Below are 24,506 nucleotides of genomic sequence, written 5' to 3'. Positions count from 1 at the left end.
ACAGAAAGAAATGTGTCAAACCGTCGTTCCGTACTTTAGTAGTAACCGAAAATGAGGTCATTAGCGGCCATATTGATTTTTCGACCGACATAAAAATGCTGCTGTAACACCTTCAACTCGTGCCCTACATGTTCATTGGCGTTTCCTCTTGCCTTTGTGCAAAACTTTCTGTGCAGAATGATAATAATAATAATAAAAAAACCAGAACAAAAACATGCAATAGGTCTTTTCACATATGCCCTAAAAACTGCAGTATATCAAATATCAGGGATTTAGATGCAAGTAGAATACTTTAGTATAGCCTAAAACTGATTAGGCCTAATGTTCATAATTTCCAACAAAAACTTAAAGGTATTTACTCTTCTGGGATATTTGTTTTGTTTTTTTTTCTTTTTTTTTTTACATGGTGCAATGACTATAATCTATTTTACATAGTCGATCTAAATGTAGATTGAAAAAGTGTAAATTTCTCTTGACTCAAGGCAGCAAGCAATGTCATTGGATGTCCAGGCAATACGCAGTTACTTCCCTTATTTTTCAGAACGAGGGTTCCGTCTGTCTGTGTGTCTTGCCAACTCATGAAGTGTGTCACTAGACATACACACGTAGAATAGGCCTACTTTCGCTATTTCTACTTGCTAATTATGGATGTCCCGTCGGGTTTCCGACAGCGTAAGTCAAAGTGTAGGTTCAATTTACGTAACTTTGGATGTTGTGCTTTTTTGCGGTGCTTTTAATTATGACTTTGTAAATCGCTCGGTTTACGTTATAGTCAAACTCGGGTCCATTGCATTATGATCTGGGAGGCTGAATCACAGGGCCTCGTTACTATTGATGATATATATAAGATAGGTCACGTCTATTTACATAGTAACGAGGCCCTGTGGCTGAATGAAGAAAGTCGTCTGCCAACTGTGAATGAATGTTTCGTCATTGTGTGCCCTAGTCGTGTTGTGTATAGTTTTCTTTCATTTGATTGTTAGGGGCTCATACATAACCTACGAGTAGTTCTTGTATCCTCCTTAATCTTCTCTTCAGCAACGCATGAATGTTTACATACTGTCTTGAATATTCCTACAATATTATGCCAGTCTTATCCCACAAATACGACTGTCTCAAAGCTTCTGAAGCTGATCCTGACGTGCCATCAGTCAGAGAACTTCATATGATTGTTAGGCTAGTCAAATTAGAATAATGATCATAAAAAAAAGTCATAAGATCATCGATGATCGATTGGTTTATGAAGTTTAAACTGATGAACAAATAAAGAGAAGACTTCATTAACACAAGATTTTATCAACACTCGACACAAGCTCATTACAGCTCAACTTAAAGTGAACCTGCTAGGCCCAGATTGAGATGCAAAAAAAAAAGACCAAGCGGGAAATACATGTACAATGATCATGAGATTTCAAACGTCTCAAATGCATCTGGTTTATTCACAGTATATTGCATACAGGGATAGATGTAGTATGATGTGTTGATGTTGTTGTTTATTTTCTTTTATAACCTATGTAAGAGGAGAGTAGAAACTGTAGCAGCCAGACCATGGCTTAGACCCGGGACCTCCGAACACTAGATATATAGCCAGTGTTCTACTGATTGAACTACCTGATTACTGATGATCAGCCCAGTCCACTCCGGCTACACTCCTCCCACCTTTTTAAAGGTCTACCCCTTCAAAGACCTACATACGAGACCTGTATACACTACAGTGGGTATTAAGTAGGGTACCAATGTTTTAAAGGGGCTCGGACTATAAAACAATACCTGGATTTGATTTTGTGTGAATCAAAATAAACTTTCAGTATCTAAGGATAAAGATATATTATCTAATCAGTATAGAATTTAATTTAGAGTATAGATTAAATAATATATTCCTACATAACACCTGATGCTGAGTGTCCTTACATTATTTTGCTCCCTATTCCAATCTTTAGCTTGCTTTGAAATTTCAGAATACGTATATATATGTACATGTGTATGAATTCATATATCACATGTCATTTGAACTCCTGTACTGCTTCATTTCCATTCAATGCGTACCTTTATATGAATATAGCTTATTATAAGTCAATGTTATAGAGGATCTTTTCTTGATATAAGCAGTATATATATATATTAAGCACCTATTGCATGCATCCAAAGTTACCAAGTTGATGAAAACCTACAATATTTTATCATGTTATAGTCGGTACATTATATGTACAGTAATTGGAATTATAATAGTATCTTTCTGTCCTGTATATTGCTGTTTTTGTTTTATTTACATATATGTATACTCAAGTAAATAGTAAAATCAGTTAAATTTCAGATTATATTACGCACTAGTATATTTCTTATTGTTTTAAAATTTTAAATTGATGTGATCTATCTTGTTATGAAATGCATGCCTCCAATATCCTAAACTTCTCCTTATGTCAGTACAGAATGTAATTGGGTTTTTTTTTGCCAATCTGTAGATTTTTTCTCCAGACCCTAGTTTGAAATTTGGTTTGTTTTTACCTATCTTAGATGTTTAGCATGCATTGTAAAACTCAAGTATAAGATCAATCAGTAGAAAAAGGCTTAGAAAATCAAAATAATTCTGTATTTTAAATTAATTGAAATATAATTCTTGAAGATATGTAGATTTTATCTATTTATCCTGTCCATGCAGTTTGAGTTTTTAGATTTTATGTATGTACTGATAATTTGCAGCGAGTAGCCAGAAGCGGCGTCCCAAAGGTCAAAAGGGCAAGCCACAATTATTTGAAGACACCAGTATGCAGCAACCACCGCCCCCGCAGGGTTATGGGGCACCACCAGGGGCAGGTAATTCTTATTTATGTGTTTGATATCAACACTAAAGTTAATTTTGAATTAGGTACAGTTCTATAAAGAACTAATTTTGATTGATGGAAACTTTATGGTAATTTGCATCAACATAGTTATATGGGTAGCTATAGCTATGCTACATTACATGCCTGGTATTTGTAGTTAGTAATAATTTTGTTTCATAATGTAAATGGACTAAGCATGATGATTTGAATGTACAATTTAATATATTCAGAAATAAGTTAGCCATGTTTCTTTTTTGAAACATTGTTATGTACATTGCAGGATATGGTAACTATGGTTACAATGTCAACAATAGTTACAGGGCCCCGTCTAGAGGTATATACATGAACACACATCATTTAGAGCTTACCATTTTAGAGTATTATTACCTATATACTCCAAATGCATTTAACTAAAACCACATTTATAACCGTCATAATTACAGTGTTACTCTTAGTCAGCCTTCATTTACTGTCCTTCATCTATATAGACCTAACAGGACTGATTTTCAATGATGGTTTGTTATAGTGCAATTATGAAATTATCAGATTAAATAAATGCCATATTTTGTCAATATCAACAATTAATATCATATACAGTAAAACCCCTATAACTCGAACTGCAGGGGACCAGGTCAATAGTTCGAGGAATACGGGGTATTCGACTCATCCGAGGTTGGTCAAGATCGACAGTTAAAATGTCCGGTTTCAAACTATGACAAACAATGCACGGCAATGACATTTTAATTACCCTATCTTTCAGCATTTTGGATTTCTTTATTTAAGTGTTGTATTGATAGCAATATCAAGTTGAAAAAATGTATAACATAAATTTAGCGTTTGGAAAAGCTAATGAGAAAGCCCTAAATCAAATGTCATTCACATCAGAGTAAGCGCTCGTCATCTAGGTTAATGTACAATATCCATATTGGTCAACAAGGAGTACATTTTCTATTATTTAATTATCACAAATTATTTAAAACATTTACAAAATACATACTCACAATAAAGTTATTAACCAGCATATTTACGGACATAAGGAATGATATCTATACATCTGTAGATGTCTATTTAGTATTCACGAGTAAAGTTACAAAATACAATTTACATGAAAAGATACGGAACGCACTGATAAAATGTACTTTGCATATATCGTTTGATATCGTTTACATCTTTCGGCAAATAACATTGTGTTAGCCTGTCGAATGAAACCAACGAAGAAATTTAAAAAAAAAATAAACTTTTATAATTAGGCGGACGTCAGCAATATCTTCCGCCTCTTTTGTCATTTCACAATGCGTACTTTCTATTAACACGGATCAACAACTTCCGTATTTACAACGAAAATTATTACGAGAGAAACATTAATAACTTAATGCCTTTTCTGAAATATTTAAATAAAGTTAGCATTAAACAACGGCTTGCGATTGTGTAGGTAGGTAATAATGACACCGTTAATCCCTTAATTACCTAAAGGCTTGACACGCCAATTGTATAAACACAAGATCGTGAGCAATTATCCATGTTGGTCGGTGCAGTCAGGTGTGACACAGATAAAAAAATCTCAAGGGCCGAACACCTGTTCGACGAATACATGGGTAAATACTATGTATTTGATGCAACGGGGACATATTTCTGTTCGAGGAATAAGGGGTATTCGACGAATAGCTGTTCGAGCTATCCGGGGTTTTGTTACTTAGATTATATAGAGAGACGGTCGGGACCGTACGACCAGTTCGACGAATAGGGGGTATTCGAGGAATCCGGGTTCGAGTTAGAGGGGTTTTACTGTATCATAATAAAACATTTTTCATAATCATAGTGTTATAATAGCTTTGATATATAATTGGCACATGTACACAGATGCATTATGTATACTCATAGTAATTATTTTCAGTATAAGCTTATACTTTGTCTTTTCACTAGTTTCAGACTTAAAATTATTGAATTGGCAATTTTCTGTGAAGAACCTTTATTAAAATGTCATAAACTGTATTTTACTCCTATAATTTGAATAGTTTTGAATATTTAAAATTAAAAACATACCCTCAGTATTAGTATTTCTTATGCTGAGGAATATTTATGAACTTTTTGAATATTATGAAGACATACTTTTACCATCTACAATAAGTATATATTTGAATTTATAGATGTCAACAGGTTTAATTAGTGGCTGATTGCCGATAGTATTCAATTACATTTAAATTTTGATTACCCATTGTCAGCTTTATAAATCTAATCTATTGAACTACGTATCTAAAATTGAGTCCATGCTCTGTTAGAAATGTAATTAGTGTAACACATCTTTTATACAGGCTAATTCTCCACATTGAGCTTGATGAATGTACTTTATTATCACAGATCATCTTCTGTACTGTGGCATAAACTGCACTTTATTTATTCTATCTTTGTATATTTTAGAGTTACCTCCCTACTGGGCAGGTATTTAAACTATCTATTGTGATGTCATCATTTTGTGAGTGAAAATCGCATTGTTTTCTCTGAAAAATGTGATGATACACTCTCAAACACAATGTCACATTCAATACCTACCACAAGGGCAGGTAACTCTGCAAATACAGAATACATGTATTTTAAAATAGGTAGAAAGATCTATTTATGTCATTTTAGGAGTTACATTTGCTGATCAAAGTTTGACATTCTTTTATCCATAGAAATGGGACAAGGATATGATCAGAGTGGCTATGGAAACCCAGCTATGCAGTTTCCTGGACAACAGTTTATTAACGACCCAATGATGACCAATATGGCTATGCAGTATGGTAGTTCATTGGCTGACCAAGGAAAAGATTACGTCAACAAAAATGTAGGTTTTCATTTTGAAAAGAATATCTTTAACATGTATGAAATCTTGCATTATTCATTATATACTTGAAATTACCACATCTTCTTATTAATACTGCTCGTTATTCAATGCTTATTAGCCCACCATCTGATGATGGTGGGCTATTGAAATTGCCTTTTGTCCGTGGTCCGTCGTCCGTCCCTTAACAATTCTTGTTATTGCTATTTCTCAGAAAGCACTGAAGGGATTTGTCTCAAAATTCATATGTAGGTTCCCCTAGAGCCAAAGATGTGCATAACGCATTTTGAGACGGATCGGTCAACAAGATGGCCGCCAGGCAGCCATCTTGGATTTTGATAGTTAAAGTATGTTATCGCTATTTCTTAGAAAGTACTGAATGGATCTTTCTTTTTCATATGTAGGTTCCCCTTGGGCCCTAGTTGTGCATATTGCATTTTGGTCCCAATCGGACAATGAGATGGCTGCCAGGCAGCCATCTTGGATTTTGATAGTTAAAGTTTATTATCGCTATTTCTCAGAAAGTGCTGAAGGGATCTGTCTCAAATTTCATATGTAGGTTCCCCTTGGTACCTAGTTGTGCATATTGCATTTTGGGACCGATCGGTCAAAAAGATGGCCGCCAGGCAGCCATCTTGGATTTTGATAGTCAAATTTGATATCACTATTTCCTCGGAAAGTACTGAAGGGATCTGTCTCATAATTCACGTGTAGGTTCCTTTAGGTACCTTGTTGTGTATACTGATGATTATGGAAAAGACAATGTAAAGGAGTAGGTACAATAAGGGGCAATTATGGCCCCAGAATGTATAGAAATTCAAACAATGTCAAATCTCACAAACACAGCTTTCCAAAAGAGTTGAGTATCGATATTTTCGCAATCAAAGATGATTTTCCACTTACAGTATTTGTAGATGGGTTAAAAGACGATATATTTAGGCCATTTCATGCATTTTTATACATTTTCTTGCAAAAATGGCTTGAAAAAGCGTAGTTTTCACATTGGCCGCAGCTTTGTCCAAACACCATTTTTTGTCAACAGAACCAACATAAAAATTTAAATCTTTATGCAAAATGTCGAATTTGGACACAAATGCGGCCAATCCGAAAAAAAGAAAATTCTATGAAATTAACGAACCAGAGATCGCAGCGGCGGTAATAATAACATAAAACGGTATCGGGCACGGCTATTATTTATCCGGAAAAAATAAATCGGAAACATATTCAGTGTGCATATATGAACTAAGGAATAAAAATAATATTAGTAATTATTTTGATTAGTTTTATGACGATGTATAAAATTATTACTCCGTGCAGTAAGCGCCTTTCTCAATTTTCTGTAGCGAAAACGTTGCGATAAAAATAGTGTCCGTATTCTTTTGCCCGGATTACGGTCCCGCCTTTATAATGTACTCGGTGTTTTGACACAGCGTAACTGGCGATGTTTACGCTGATTTTCTATATACATTGTCTTCCCGGTCGTTTCAACATGGATCGTGATGTTCAATTGAAGAATCAAGTATACTCTTCTTGATATATATAGTCTATAGATTTACTACTATATATCTCACGAGAGGTATTTTGATCATAGATGGGAACCCGTCAATGACCTGACATTTCGGTAGGCCTACGTCACTGAAAATTCGAAGCCATGTATCGTTGGTAGGCCAAGTACAGTAACGTTAACGTTCAGTTCAACATAGATCATTCCGTCATACAGTAAATCCTATTCATTGACACCATTTTCATGTATAAGCCTGTGTGTTTTATGTGAAAAATGTTCATTTTTTAATTTTGAAAATCTGAAAAGTTGGCGATTCTACAGTTAACGTTAGGCCTACTAGCTAGCTAGGCTAGAGTAGTGCAATACGGTAGGACACTGGACATGGGTTTAACTACTGTATTTTATCTCTATATGTTATAGATGTATTTATATCATAAAGGCGTTATATACCTTTATATAATAAAATCTAATCTAGCAAAAAAATTGTTTACATTAGAGTGCTACAGATTATTAAGGATACATATCTTCATTTTTTCAACTAATTACGAAGCATGCGTGGCAGTCGTGACGTTCTGTCCCCTGTTCCGAAGGTAGTGAGTCCGAATCGACATTTATACATATATATATTTTTTTTAATTTCTGAACCCCAACTTTTAATGAAATTATCAATTCATCCTTTCCTAAAAAATATATATATTTATATATTAAAGACCAATTACCTTTCCGAAATAAAGAATTAATATTATTTCAATAACATTAATTGTATAAGAAAATTATATTTATCGATGACCTAACACAAGGCTTCAACACTTAACAAATGCAAGCTTTCCTTCGTAATCTATTTTAACAGTGAAGTACACTTCGCTGTTTTGCTGTCTGGCGCAGTCAGGACGACGGCTAAAACATAATACGACCCGCGTTATGAAAATAGCATTAGGGTTATTTTGAATAAATTGGTCAGAATGTGTTGCCAATTGAAGTATTAACAGAACGCTAATAACTTTTGCAAATCTACAAACTTATCAATCTCGTTTTACTTTCCAATTTTAAGAATAAAGAGCCCTTTCGGAAAGGTAGCGGGCCTTTCAGTAATAATATGTTAGGCCTATACCTACATGTGTTATTTTAGTAGGCCTATAGTTCCATTTACAATTTAAAATATTATATTTAGAAATATTGAACCAGGAACATTCTTAACCTATATAACCGTATGTGAATATGTTGTTCAATCTATTTTCTCCTTTATTCAAGTTGACATAATTAAAAAATAATAATAATAAGGACACCATTACCATAGTCAACATATGTACTATGTACATACTTCCCGGTAGTTATACATGTAACCATTGACTTTACTGTGATCAAATGTTAAAATGCATATACATATACATGTATATTACAACAACTTGTTCGTGGTCTGAGCGTTGATTATATTTACATCTGTATGGTAGGATGCCTAGACGATTAATTTGATTTGATTGTGAAAAAGGGACACTTCTTAATGAAAGACTGTATGGTTGCCATGCTACCAGTATTAATACTAAATATTTAGGAATAAACCACTGCAAGGACACTGGCGTTGCTTGTCAAAAGTATTTTCTTACATTAAAAGATCATGCTTGAAAGTAAATAACATAAAAACAGCTTATTAATTGATAAGAAAGGGTAGATGTGACGTAACGTAATTCCCAGAACAGGATACAAACCTCTGGAACACATTGAAAAGGTGTAAGTCCGAAGTCACTTGCGCGGTTGAAAAATGCTTGTAAATTAAACATGACCTGTTGTACATGTATCTAAATCTATTATCTTTCATTATTGCACTTGGAAATATTTACATGAATTAAAGTATTGTCGATTTTACTTTTGTAAATAGCGAGCGTATACATGTAATACATATCGTAAAGTAGTACCGTAGTGTACATATGTAGTAGTGCCATAAGATTGTGATTATATTACGTTGTTGCTATCCTTTTGGGACTTTGATATAAAATTCAAGAAATGTGAAGACTACCCTGCTGAAATACAGAAATGGAATGAACAGACGTAAAATTAGATTGATTAAATATCTTTAAAATCTCATTATTTTGTGTTTTTAGTGTCTAGAGTGTTGTTGCTATGGAGAGAAAATGGTTGCTATGGTGTAACTATGGGCTATAATATGGTTAAGTGTTATGAAACATGACATGGTTTCGATGATTTCTTATACACATCACAAAGTACTAACTTTCTTAAAGTTTCCACCTTAATCTACGCGTTAGAAATTTTTAAAAGCAATTCAAGTGTCTGTTTTAGCATCAATACTGTATGCTCGTTGCCAGGCCTGTTGCTAGGCAACAACATAACAGAATGTATTGAAAGTGTGCATTTTATAATTCCCATATATTGATGTATATATAGTATCAAAATAAAGGCAATCTCTGTTGGGGCCAAAATTGACCTTTATTGCACCTACTCCTTTGATATTAACATTCATCAAAAATGGTATTTTTGAAGGGATCTATCTCAAATTTCACATGTAGGTTCCCCTAGGGCCCTAGTTGTGCATTTTGTGATTTGGGACCATTTGATCAACAAGATGGCTACCAAGGAGTCATCTTGGATTTTGATAGTTGAAGTTTGTTACTGCTATTTCTCAGAAAGCACTGAAGCGATCTGTCTACAGAACTTCTACATTTCATGTAGTATGTTTGAAAAAGTTTGAAAAGTAGAGAAAAGATCCATCTTTCCATTGTCAGACAAAGATCATTCTTTGGTGGGCGCCAAGACCCCTCTGGGATCTCTTGTATTTACATTTGATAACAATTTAATGATGAAAGAGATTTTGCATCTATAAGGAATAAGAATTCATTATCAGAATATCGTCAAAGACGGGAGAGCCATTTGAACGGCCATCTTTCATATTCGCTGGCACGACAATTATAACTTCCCAATAATTATGACTTCATTATATCCAGAATGCAGTTCATGGACTGATGAATGCCAACTGCGCTTGCTAAGTTTACATAGTAAGGGTGCAATAACTATGTAAATATTATCAATTAAAGATGCTCCACCCCCAACAGAGCATAAATGATATTCATCATTTGAACAATAATTGGTGTTTAATCGTGTATATATATGTCTAATTAACACAGAAAATAATATAAAATAATTCATTTTGCCTTTGGTGCATGCGCAATCAGTACTTCATTCCATATAGGATATAGTGCCACTGATTTTTTTTGGGATGCAATTGATTATTTTTCATACTTTTAGCTTGAAGTAAAATTAGAAGCTCAAACTTTTCAATGTTGGTAATGGTGTAAAGTAAGTATTTCTTGTAACTGAAGAAAAATACTAAATTGTCTGCTCCTGTTTTAGATAGTGAAAAATACCATTAGTCAGCGTCTTTAAGTGGAGCATCTTTAACAATTATTAGGTCATCTGACCAGAAGGGTCAGGATGACCTATTGTCACCATGCATCGTTTGTCATTGTGCGCCGTGCGTAAACTTTTTATTCAAACGACTTCTTCTCAATAACCGAAGGGCCCAGGGTACTGATATTGGCCTGTAGCATGCTTGAATGAAGGGATACCAAGTTTGTTCAGATGAATGACCTTGACCTTCATTCAAGGTCACAGGGGTCAAATAGGTTAAAATCTTTAAACGACTTCATATGAATAACTAAGAGGCCTAAAGACCTGATATTGAGCCTGTGACAAGTTTGTTCAAGTGAATGACCTTGACCATCAAGTTTGTTCAAGTGAATGACCTTGACCATCATTCAAGGATATAGGGATCAAATACATGTAGGATAAAATCTTTAAGCATATTCTTGTAAATAACTAAGAGGCCTGGAGACTGGATATTGGATTTGTAGCATGGTGGGGATCAAGGAACCTTCATTCTGACATGGTCTAATTCATCAGATATATCAGAACGTGAACTTCTTCTATTAAAAGAGTTCTTTTGTATAGCCTTAATTGTGTGCCACAACTACATTCTTTGAGGTGTTGCATTGTGCCAATAGTAAGATGACAGTTAAGGCTCATGGGCCTCTTATATTTTGTATTTTCCAGCTTGAAAAATATGTAGCCACATCTAAGCTGAAGTATTATTTCGCCGTTGATACGTCATATGTAGGGAAGAAGCTAGGTCTGCTGTGTTTCCCATTCTCTCACTCAGTAAGTACTTACATGTTGTAGCTATTTTGATCTTTTGTATTAGAAAAGTGTAGGTTATTATATGATTACTAACTACAAAAATAATCACTTTATGAAAAGATATAGCTGTTAAAAGCTGTATACATGAATAAGACAATTTATTGATATGCTATAAATTTTTTATTGCATAATTTCTTATAATTTTGATTCTAAATATGTTCCATTTGAAAATAACATTGCATATGTATGTGCCTTATCTATAAATATTTTTAATTTTATGACTTTATAGTGACAACTTGACATTTGAAAGTACAGCATGACTGTTGTATGTTTTGATAGGATTGGTCTATAAAGTTTAATCAGGATGAACCTGTAGCACCCAGGTATGAGGTGAACGCTCCTGATCTCTATATCCCAGGTGAGTTCAAGTATTTACTGTAGTGATTTAGAAACATTACTAGTACTAATTAAGCTTAGTATAATATCCTTGCAGCTTTAATATTTTGTAAGTATTTTAAGTGTTATGTATTATAAGAATTTAAAGCTAAATGTGCCTTATTTTTCATATTCGTAAATCTGGAAGGGTTTTTGACATGTTATTCACCACCAAAAATTGTCAACATTTTGGGAATTACAATACTTTCAATGCATAGGTTGTACAAATTGCAGCTGAAAAATGATTTTTGGCAGTACAGCCGAAAATTATTATAATTTATGTCTACAGTGCAGTGAAATGAGTACATAAGGTCAGACCATGAAGCCAAGATGTGGTCTACAATTTCATTTTACATTTTTACAGTGTTATTGATAATTTTAAAGTGATTTCTTCAGGTTTGTTTCCATCTAAACATGCATCAGGCATAAAAACAACAATTTTACAGTGCATTACAATACAGTGTTGTAACTAATGTGCATTTTATATGATACTGTAGTTCATTAAGATAAACATTTTGATATTGAAAACTTACATCAAACATAATTCAATGATTTAAAACCGATTATAAATTATGATGTATTGTAACAACTTAAATACACACTCCATGAAATAAGTTAACTTTCTTTAATAAATAACATTTTTCATTCAAAAGATCTTAATTACACAATTGTCACACTAACATGATAGCATCTCAAGTAAAATAATCTGTTTGACAAGTTCATTTTCTTTCTTTTACAGTGATGGCCTTTGTAACATATGTACTAGTCGCAGGCATAGTGATGGGAACACAAAACAGGTGTATTATTTAATTAATCATTAGAAGCCAATCAGTCCCTTTGGGACAAGAGTATGTGTTGTGTCTTTCCATCTCTCCGCATTAAATCTTCTATAAAGCGTTCTACAAAAGGGGAAAAGTTGTCAAAAACTTGAGTTTTGGTATGAAAAGAAATCCCAGGACTACTTCTCCTACATCACTTTTCATAGTATTACAGTCCAATCTAATTAAAATTAATTCAAGTTGTAATTCCGCTCCACTTCAATAAAATCATACTTATAATTCTGCTCCACTATGATGCTATATACAATACAGTTCAATACAAGATCTAACATCTCTGGTCACTTTTAATAGCATAGAATTAGAAAATATTTTCGAGAGAATTGACCACACCAAAATTTTGATAGGCGACATGCTGACTAGCTAACCATGGGGGTCATGCTGAGGTGACCTCTAAAGGAAAGTTGTTAGATCTTGTATTGGAGTGTATCATAGAGCAACTTATTTTAATTAAATTGTATTTCAATTCTGATTAACGTTTTTTTGTTTTAACTGTACAATATTATAGAGTAAAGATTTCCTGGGTACTGATATATTTAAAGTGACACAATAAATATGTTACAGATTTACACCAGAGCAGCTAGGAACACAGGCCAGTACAGCACTAGTCTGGCTCATCATGGAGCTGGTCGTGCTGCTATTTACCTTCTATGTGATGAATATCAATACAGACCTCAAGTACCTAGACATCCTCGCCTTCTGTGGATACAAGTTTTTAGGGTAAGTTAGTGCATGGATGGTTAAAAAACTTAACAGAATCAATTCTGGTTGTTAAGTAGAGTTGTCTACTCTTGGTTTTGGGAACAGAGATTTGTTATTATGTCTTTACTTTAAATGAGAATCTTAACTTTTTCTCAAAGATTCAGTGACACATTCTCGCAAAAATATGACTCGTTATCATTTTGCGAGAAATATTAAAATGTATCCTTATGTGATTGAAATATAGTTGCTAGATTACTGTAGGTCAGCACTTGAATTTCAACGAGCAGCTTCATTAAATGTAAGTGACATCCATGTATAGTCTTAGTGACATATAACAATATGCTACAAAATTTTATAGGATTTAATTTTGGCACAGTTAGGATGTAGAAGCTAAATTACGACATTTTAAACTTAATACCAAATTGCAATAAAATACCTAACCTTCAACAACAAGTACATTTACACATACATTATTTATATTATTGCAAGTAAGTATGGAAAGATAAGATTTAAACCCACATAGAAAGTATCATTTAAGTAGACATATGTTTCTTTCTATTATTATAAAAATTCTTCCTTTCCAGGATGATCGTGAGTCTGTTAGCGGGATTGCTGTTTCAGTCAACAGGATATTACGTTGTCCTTTTATGGTTTAGTTTATGCATAGCTTTTTTCTTGGTAAGTCATTCTATATCAGAACATTTCTAATAAACAGTAAAAAAATGATAATTCTCTTCCATATTTCTATCTGGTAAATAAGATCACAACTGTTACAAAATTTCTATCTGGTAAATAAGATCACAACTGTTACAAAATTGTGTTTTGTTTATCTGCATGTACCTTATTGCTTAAAAAAGCCTTTTGTTACAAACATTAGAGAACCACTTAACAATTCCATGGTTCAATACTATTAATAATAATGAATTCCACAATTCATTCTACCAGTATGAGGCTTTAAGAGATATTTAATTAAAGGGAAATAACTCTAGATAAATCATAATACTTGAGCAATAACGGTGCAAAATAAATTTTATCATTGATTTTATTGTATTTACAGATAAAATCTTTACGAGTTCAAATTTTACCTCACTCTGAAGGAGATGGATTCTCAAAGGGAAGTAAGCGTAGTCTGTACCTGATACTATGTATATCCCTTATACAGCCCCTGATGATGTGGTGGCTTACCAGTCATATCATGTTTGTTAGGAAATGATCGCCACTGTTGCCAAACTGCTGTGTGTGATAAAACATTTGACCATGAAAACCAAATCATTTATCTGGATGTGTGCTATTTCTTATGTGGTGCATGATTAATGAGGTACAACTACAGGGTACCTCGTTCGAGAAACAGTCTGACACTTTGACATGGGTTTGGTTTGGATAAGGCCATATTTGCATTAAATATTGAAAAATGCTTTCATTTAAAGTTAGAAATGAGCATTTTGTCATATACTACTATTAAATCAGATTCACTCTGTGTAATATGTAATATGGTGAAGGAAATACTCACAAATGAAGTGGGTGGTGTTTTTTACATCTGGTTGTATCAGTGAAAGGGGATTAAATTGAACATCATTAGAATTATGTACAAATTTAGTGTTAGTTTTAACATTGACCTTATCACTGCAAATGACTTGATTGGGATGTATGAAACCAGTGCTCTACATTATGTATTTTTGTTCTATTGACTTTTCTTGATAACTTATTATTTTTAAATACCATTTTGATGTATTGTCTGTCCGTGTATATATAAGTATTATGGTATTTGGTGAGCATGGCTAATATGGTTTAAATGTGAGATTAAGTACTATTTGTTGGCATGCTTGTTAGTCTACGAAAGCATTAGTATTTAGAGAAAGGAGAATGGTCTTGGATCTGTGAATGATAGGAAGCATGTGGAAGAATAACAGTTGAGTGAAACAGGAGGGTATATAATTAAATACATTTTCTGTTTGATAATTTGATTCTGATATGGTCAGTTATATTTTACATATATAACAAATATATGTAGTTACATACAATGTACAGAACTGATGTCATGTTTTTAAGTTACTTGCTTTGATGTTGAGCTATTTCCAACTTTCACCAGCTGTATTTAAAAATGTTTTGTGTAGCCTTGCTACACTGTGCTTTACGTCACTTCTTGATGCCTATATATCCTGTTATATTTCTACAATATAAATATCTTATTATCTAAATGTAAGGGGTAGAAAATTATTCCAAATTACCTAAGGAAATTATAGTGCATAATATATTTAGTTATGGTCTTTAAAGTTCCTGACATTAATGGCTGTTACAGTGGCAATTTGTATCACTGAAGGTAACACGACTGTAGTTGTGATAACATCTGTACCGGTACTGAAAGATAATATAATACTTATGTCTATAGAGATACACATACAGTGATATAAAACATTTTAGAGTCAGTCAAACATTGCTGGTTGTCAAGGATTGAGAATTCTTAATTAAGGTAGACCGTCCCTTCTGGTTTCCTCTCATGGATTTCGTTCATTTTTTGATATTTTGATTTTAGGTATACCCTGATCACAAAAACCACATAAAAATCATATGTCACCGGGTTAATTTTTCTTCCAGGGTTGCTTAAAGATATGTACAAATGACTTAATAATCCGGATTTTAAGGATTTTTAAATAAATAATATTTCCTCCCTGTAGCATCCCTTAACATATAAATAATATACCTGTAACATGTTCATACCTTCAGTAGGTGATATAGAATTCATTACTATATCCAATAAGCTAGGTTTTCCACAATAAAACGAAATATCGTTATTTTAAAATTAAGTCCGGACCCAATTTTAGTGAAAAATTGCATAAAAATAGTAATATTTTCTTTTTTTCTGAAAAAATGATCTCAGGAAAAATCGATTTTTTAGAATTTCCATGAAGACTGGCTTATTTGCAATACGAAAAGCCAATAAAAAGTATACATCACCGCATTATTTTTCAAATTATGACCGATTTGCTTCCTACAACCCCTTAAATTTTGGTCTGAAAATGTTAAAAAATAGGCGAATCTGTAGCACTTTTCAACGTTTTATGTTATTCATCTACCCTTGTTAGTTTTTACGGATTGGCACACCTTTATATTGATACACTTTAAGTAAACACTTGAAAAGGTTCTAGACGAAATACTTGCTCGAATGCCGATTTCAGAAGCGAGTTGTAATAGGTGGGTACGGAGAAATAAAATACGTTTGCCGGGATTCGGATAGCGACGTAACAAACGTATGACGTCACAGAAGGGACGGTCTACGTTAATTTGTTAAAGAGTATCAATACTAAAAATTTGTTAAAGAGTATCAATACTAAAAGTATCCGTTTGAAAAACTCTTTTTGAAGTAATTGGTCATTTAATTGCAAGAGTTCATTAAATACCTAGGTAGTATGACAGAAATCAAATTATTTCAAATTTTCTCATGGCATACTGTGACAGTCGTATATCAGGCAAATTACGAAACTTTGTTAACACCTCATAACCATTAACATGATATTAAAGTTATAGATTTGTTTCCTAAGCCATGGCAAACGTTGTCTTCTTGATGTCATTATCTACATATTATACACTTAAAGTTTTTTATAGAGCAAATCATTTTAGAATCATGTGGTAAGAACCACATTAAAACAAATTATGACGATATTGTTACTTGTCTGTGATATATACACATTGTCAATATATCATGAATTGAATAAGAGATTGATAGTAATTATCACACTACAGTTTTGGGCTTATCATTCCAATATCTTACAACTACATGTACATGTATATCAAAATTGGGACATCTGAGGATCTGGCATCACAGATGAATTGAAAAACTAAGCCAAAAATAGAATTAGTATGTTTAAAACAAAACCTTACTGTCCCGGAATACTTCTGCATATAAATATTAATATTTAGTATTCTAATGTAAAAGATAATAGGATATCACCACATTGCACTTGTTTATATAGAGCATATAACTCAGCAGTCATTCATATTATAGATCCTAATTGTACAAAACATACAGCAAAGGGACTTTACTCAAGTCAGACCAATGTGTCATGTGGATACTGTGTGTAAAACAGACATTGTGATAAGCCAATGAGCAGATGTTAGGTCTCCTCACTATGAAGCTTCCTCTTGTAGTGAAAACAGTATTTTGATATCCTACAGAAGAGTGTGTTCCAGTAGTCACTGGATATTTTATTAAGAATGCTTGATCTTGTTCTAGTTTGCATAAATTGAGACTGTTTCTGCCAAACTCTTTTGTTTTTAAGACAAGGGGATTACTCCGAGACATTATTCTGCCTTGGTATATATCGATGCATGCAGCAAAACAAATAAAATTGTGATGTAAATTTCGTGAATCATTCTTCCTCTTATATTTTACGGATAATTAGTTAGCTGTTCATTATATATGCTTGAAAATTGAATATCGTTCTCCGTTTTCTTTGTAAAAAGATCATTTATTAGCCCACCATCGTGAGTTCAGATGGTAAGCCATTCAAAACACCTTTCGTCCATGCTTTGTCCCTATAGGTTGCCTATTGCATTTTGTGAATGAAAGGGGGAAAACATGACTTATACGCAGCCATGTTGGATTTGGTCCTTTTATCAGTCTACGATCGTATCGTAGACTACTGTACCCTTGGCTAGCGAAGTTGTCCTGGTGTACATCAAAGAATTTGTATAAGGGTACACACTGTTGTTTTGAAGGGTAGCTCTCTCTGTTATCTTCAAAGGAAGTCCCTGTAGGCCTGTGATTGGTCAGTTTTCCTCACCTGGACTGCCTTCAGTTTTCATATAAAGTATAAGATAATGTAGTCCAGCGGTGGATATCGCATCAGTAATAGAAACCCCTGGAATATCGAGGATTAAAGTACTAAAAGACATAGCTAGCTTCATCAAATTAACCGTGTTGGGTCAGTTTGGTCCCGAGTTCTGCTTATCCATTTTGGAACAAATCCCAGCACAAAATGGCAGATTATGCCTGGTCCCCATTATATTTGAAAATTGATGTGTGATTTTGCTAAACAGACTTCAGTTTTCAAATGGGTATCAAATGTTAAAAAAACAAAAACAAAAAACGGAAAATGAAAAAATCCCTCGTTCCATTGTCTGACATAGATCATTCTTTAATGGGCGCGAAGATCCATCTGGGCTCTCTTGTCACAAAATTCTGATATAAATATGTTGCTGCTCACGAAATTTGTACCAGTAATTTTTACGTTCGTTTGAAATAAACTCACACAAAACTCGTCTTTGCCCAACTTTGGACTTGAACATCTGGCTTGCATAGTTATTCCCTGTGGATATATTATGCGCCTGTACTTAACAAAAGAACACATATGATTGCACGATAAACATAAAATATATTTCTGATGACACACCACACTGTATTAGCGATATCTTACTACATACATCACGTCTACTTACTTTAATGTACAGAATATAAAAATGCTTATTTGTGATTGCACCAAGGATTTATAAGTGACACTTGTAAGTCCTTGGATTGCATGTAAATGAAACTCGCTTATCATTGAAGTTATAACGGTTTATTAAAGTCTACCTACCGGAACGACTTTAAAAAAATAAAGAAATGTGAAAATGAGTTAGGTAATTCCATTGATTCCCAAAAATGTTAAATGTGTTACTATAATCCTTTTGACCACTTTTTGAACAGCAGTCAATTCTTTTTAAAATTCCAATAGCGTGTATTGTGCAGCTTTTGTTGGATTTTTCCAAGCGTTTTCATATTTTTACCGCGCAATACTTCACGGCTTCGATTTGGTTTGCTCGGTGTAACGTCTTACTAACGATACAGCCATGACAGTCAGGTTTAGGAGGTGGGGGAAAGTCGGAGTTCTCATTATCAAAAAAACACTGGCCAGTACCTGCTTGGCAACTGTCTACATTGGATTCGAACATGCGGATGGATTGTGGTAAAATATGTATAAAGCACCGAAATAAACTTTTGGGCATAATTTTACATAAGGCAGCTTCCATTTGTTCAGCAGAGTAATTATTATAATTTTATAATTGTGTAATTAAAAAAAGACCCTTGACAAATACCTTGAACCCCTAAAACAATTATCAACCTATATCCAAGGTCAGCGTTAATTACGTGTATCTACATACTGACATAATGTAGTGTGTCTGTGTTGATTGTAAACAGGTGTCGTCGTTCACATACTTTTTGTAAGTAAAACACACAAGACTGTGTACTACGCTGATAGGGCAAGACTTATATATGTACTATCTCGGGACTAATGATAAGCTCTGCGACATAATCTGTGTACTTCTAGCTGATAGCATGATCATTTACATGTGTCCGTTTCGTCAGTAAAGATACCAGCTGGCCTACCAATTAGTCAATCTTAGAGGAAGCTGACCGCTGATGTAAGATCACCCCGGATCGCCAAAAGGTAACAGGGAGGGGCGTTCGTGGTAACTGTCGGGGATATACAATGTTGTAAGTTTGATCTTAGGTGATTGTTGCATAATCTGGTGTATGTGCCCTTTCTGCCAAACTAAGACATTCTGACAGTAAACCTAAACCGTCAGAATTCCCTAGTCTGACAGAAGGGCCAGAAGAAAGTCGAGCTATCAAGGCCAAGTTACTTGCGTATTACTGATGAGCATGGGTTGTATATGTATACATTATTGTCTGTAGCAACAAGAATGATGTTTGGTAGTAGTAGGACTGTATGGTCTAGTTTGAAGATGACAATATGAAATACAACACACCTCGTATAATTTACATGTTATAACTGCTCAATATACAATTTTATTGTGACGCATCACGAATATATGTGACACGGCTTGATACATATAAGCTTGATTTTTTGACATTTTTATATACAATTTATTTACATAACAGAAATTAAGTTACAAGACCCAATTTGACCCATGTACAGCCGCACGGACTGGTATTGTCCAAAGTGGTTGACATGACCCGGTGTCGAACGATGGCGTTTCTCTGTACCTAGGTTAAGAAATATTTTTCATGAATCAGTGTCACATAAGATTTAAAGTAACTGATTTGTGGATTTGTCGGTCTATGCATTTCATCTTTATTACAATACTGTATCAAATTTTCTCTTATTTGCTACATACCACAAGTTGTATCTGTATAAGTACTCGTATTTCCGTATACCAGTTTTCTCACTTAAGATTTACGTTGTTATTGTTCCTCATTCGGTAAACTTACTGATGACAGGGACAATGCTCTGCTGTCTATATACAGGTGTACATAATAGTTAGACACCGCCATATACAACCACTATTGCCCATCTATCACCTTATACATGTATATCAATATGAAGACATTTTTTTTCACTCCCATCAGATAATAACGATTATCATTTAACACATTAGTTGATATCGATATTGTATGCTCTTTTGTCAGAGTTGCTTCCCTTCGTTTTACTCCGTCAGTTCTGACGGAGTGAGACAGGGGAAGTAACTCGTGATAGATCAGAATGGGGCTGCTGGTGTCACACAAGTCTACTATGTAATGCCTTTCCATGTGACACTTTAATCATGTATATTGAATCTATACAACGCTACACTTTTCTCTTAGCTACACTTATCACCTTAGACCCTATTCCACTAAACCTGCCTATATTGTTAATATTTTAACCTGATATAATATGTTTAGCGACCAACTTAGACCCACGGTTGATTGAACTTCGCTATTTTTTTCACTTGATACTAACCGACCTTTTTTTTTACACCAATCCAAATATGGCACCGATCCTGTGATAAATGCATCCTCGATATACTGGGTTACTAACTTACTATCAATGACGCTCTATACACCCCTGTGGATATGACCTCAGTGATATTAACCCCCATAGTATCGAGGATCCCCGGTGGATATAACGTCAGTGATAGTAATCCCTGAAGTATCGAGGATGCCGTTGACTAGGAATGACAATATTTGCCTTGACATAGTGAATTATGCTAATATTGTGAAACAAACAAAATAATGTTATGTAACATTTTGTAGTGTCCGGTGGAGCCATGATGGACAGATGGACCACATGTGGCGACTCAGTAGTGGTGGTAGGCCTGCTATTCGCTATAAGCTTACATTTAACAGAGGGACAGATGTTTCAGTTTCAGTCGACCATGGATCCAGCGCTAAGTCTTAGATTGAGTCTTTGTCGGGAAACCTGCGGTAACCAATACTATGACTGTAAAATTGGAAAATGTGAAAATGGAGATTTTGGAGCGGATGAAGGATACGGACCCTGCATTGGCCTTTGTACGGACACTTTTTATTCGTGTTGGAACGATTGTAAAAGAACTATAACTCCCGCCCCCACCACAGTCCCACCCACTGCAAGCCAGACCCTGCCTCCGGGAGTTTACGAGGTCATTCGGAAATTACACTCGGCAAATGATATTAGTGAATTAAATTCAAAATTTCTCCGTGATCCGAATGGTCACATAAAGGCGTTGAAGAGACATGCAGACAATGAACAGCCGACCGACTTAGTCCTGTTTGCTGGGAAAGGCTACATTGACAAATTAAATACAGCTAAACCATATTCGTTCACTGGGATGCGGAATTGATAAGTACCTTAACTAAGATTTAAATCGATTCTGATTCATAACACAGGGTCCAGATGTCAGTTGATATTTTCAAGTATATTTTGGTCTTTCAATTCATAGTGTTTATGGAACAATTTTCCAACTTTTTGAAAATATGCCTTCACTTAATATCGAAAAGTTTGATCGTTTGTTTTTTCTTCAATAATCCACTGAAACTCAAGCGTTTTGATAATCATTATAAAACCATATGTGATGGTTTAAAAACGCTATCACTTACTTTACAATTGTTAAAACGTTATGTTTCTGGGCCCAGTTTCAAGAACACTCCTTATAGTTAGGAATCTTTTTTTCTTAAAATGATCTGTATATAAAGCATTACAGAAGTTAAGGATGGGATATAAATGTTGTATATGTGATAAGATGAAATCATCATCGAAGTGACTTTACCAATTACCAATTAAGTAAGGCTCTTTCTTTGGCTGTGCATTTTCATTTTGGTACACGGTAGACGAACATATTCTGAGTCTTTAACTCTTACTGAAATCAAAACCTATCTTGTCTTGTATTTTTCAAAATGTTGGTTATGTTCTGTTGATTCCGAAAAAACTAAGACACATTTAACTTAAAAGTATATTCTTAAAAATAATTATCGAGTCATGAAATATTTGTCGACATACCTACATTATGTGCATGTGTAAAACGTGTATACATGTATTTATAATGCACTTTTTACCAAATACCGCATATAGACGTATATTTTTCCTAAATTTAATAATATTTATCAGAGTTACTTCCATTTGTTTTACTTCACCAGACTGACTCTTGGTCACCATGGTTACTGGATCAAGTTAATTAGGGAGATGACATAATTACATTAGATAGGTTATTTGTAAAGTTCATTTAAAGGCCAGTTCGAAAGAAAACTTAAATTGTATTAACAACAATCATAACATCAAAAATATATATCGATGTTCTAAGATGAGGTAACAGCAACAAACAATTGCGAGACTTCCTGTGTAATCTATTTCGCTATTTTGCCGTCTGTCGTATTAGTGGGTTTTGAGATCCCAAAACGACGTGGATAAAGTACTATTTACCGTCGATTAGTCCCTATCTTCCGGTGATTATGACGTCATCATTTGACGTGGTTTTTGTGACGATGAAGGTGATGATAAGTATGGTATGAACGATAAGCTAACAATTTTTGCAACACTACAAAATTATCAATCTAGTTTCATATTCCAATTTTTAAAATTTAAAAGCCATTTCGGAAAGGTAATGGGCCTTTAACAAGTTATGAACAATATGCATTTAATGTGTAATATGCAATGCGCTTGAAAATAGCTAAAATATTAAAGAAACTATATTTCTAACTATGTATATTGACTGTAGCTGTCCGCATATGGGTATTTATAAGCATATAGTATTGGATTGACAAATGTATATAATTAGATCAAAATATGTTAGTAGGGACAAAGATACATTCAATTCTCACAAATGTCACAATTCTTAGTAGAAGAACACATTAGCCAGGCAAACCAAAATATAAGATAATATATATATATAACGTGAACTTACGAAACTCACCAAAATCAATTTATTTCTTCGTTCCAATTGTTCACCTTGTACATACTCACACCTTTATAGAAATACACTTAAGAAACCAGGACGTTTTCCAGGTACATGTGATACTCAAGGATACGACAGAATGTTTATATATATACGGAACATGACACGGCAGTTTGTATTTTGTTACGGATGTTTTGTTGGGAAACCCTATGGCGGGCCTCTAAGCGTTACAGATAGTGTACACTGTGATGATGCAATCAATCCGGTGGAATCAAGTGGAAGGCGGGGAGGGGAGGCTGGGGGAGGGGGTAGGGGTAAATTTTGAAAGGATTAAAAATGGATCTTGTTTTTATCATTATTATTCCGAGGCTAAGCAAACATCTCTGTATTATTATGTCATATAGCATCAGCCAGCATATACATATAAACCAGAGAGAAACGGCGTAATTTTCGCATATTGAAATACAATGACTTAACGCTACCTCCAAGAGAAATGGTGGGCTTTAAAGTGTAGTGGGAAATCCAAATTTTGTGGTAATTTGGATTTCCCACTTCACTTTAAAGCCCACCATTTCTCTTGGAGGTAGCGTAATATGAATTTGTAATTGATGTTTTTATTTTCTTACAATTCAATTCAAATTTGCTTGTAACGAGCATTTTCATTCCCTTTATCAGACCATAAAGAATTAAAAATAAATGACGAAGCCGTTTGAAACGTCACTTCTGATTAGCTGATATTGATTTCATAGGGGGGGGGGGGTTACCGGAATTCTTATGAAATTATCTTAAATACATTTTTATGTTATGTGGAGATAACAAAAGTAAATTCAAGTTGTTAACCTTAAATTACAACAAAAGTGTTATAAAATACTTAAAAAAAAGGAACGGTAACTTCTGAGATTTTCCGTCTGTGCACAAATTTCCATCGACCATTATTTTGTGTCCTAATTAGTGTAAAAGTAAGAAGTGTACTCTTATTTAGTTATTATTTCATTTTTAGCAATCTAACCATTAATGATTATCATGATGAAAATGTACCAGATAAGTTCTACAATAATTATAGGTTTTATTTTTAAATGCAAATATATATTTTGTTTTGGTTTTGCGCAAAA

General features: G+C 33.9%; 2 protein-coding genes across 6 annotated transcripts; both read left to right on the top strand.

Annotated features, from left to right (window-relative positions):
* Positions 1-446: 446 nt before the first annotated feature.
* On the top strand, positions 447-17,633 carry LOC138318188 (protein YIF1B-B-like). 4 transcript variants are annotated; one of them, XM_069260361.1, is made up of 10 exons: positions 447-684; positions 2,701-2,814; positions 3,103-3,156; positions 5,495-5,646; positions 11,210-11,314; positions 11,633-11,711; positions 12,468-12,525; positions 13,129-13,284; positions 13,851-13,944; positions 14,324-17,633. In XM_069260361.1, exons 1-10 carry the CDS (start codon positions 645-647, stop codon positions 14,477-14,479), a joined length of 1,008 nt encoding a protein of 335 aa, XP_069116462.1. In that variant the 5' UTR covers positions 447-644; the 3' UTR covers positions 14,480-17,633. The 4 variants fall into 4 exon arrangements, with proteins under 4 accessions (XP_069116462.1, XP_069116463.1, XP_069116464.1 ...); XM_069260362.1 differs by having other exon boundaries at positions 449-672; XM_069260363.1 differs by lacking the exon at positions 3,103-3,156 and having other exon boundaries at positions 451-684.
* Positions 17,634-19,488: 1,855 nt separating this feature from the next.
* On the top strand, positions 19,489-22,002 carry LOC138318187 (uncharacterized). 2 transcript variants are annotated; one of them, XM_069260359.1, is made up of 2 exons: positions 19,489-19,738; positions 21,278-22,002. In XM_069260359.1, the coding sequence occupies exon 2, from the start codon at positions 21,292-21,294 to the stop codon at positions 21,844-21,846; it is 555 nt and encodes a 184-aa protein (XP_069116460.1). In that variant the 5' UTR covers positions 19,489-19,738; positions 21,278-21,291; the 3' UTR covers positions 21,847-22,002. The 2 variants fall into 2 exon arrangements, with proteins under 2 accessions (XP_069116460.1, XP_069116459.1); XM_069260358.1 differs by having other exon boundaries at positions 19,491-19,691.
* The last annotated feature ends 2,504 nt before the right edge of the window (positions 22,003-24,506 follow it).

Source organism: Argopecten irradians, chromosome 3 (genome assembly GCF_041381155.1).
Source record: "Argopecten irradians isolate NY chromosome 3, Ai_NY, whole genome shotgun sequence".
NCBI lineage: Eukaryota > Metazoa > Mollusca > Bivalvia > Pectinida > Pectinidae > Argopecten > Argopecten irradians.
This window is presented reverse-complemented; position numbering and strand designations above follow the sequence as displayed.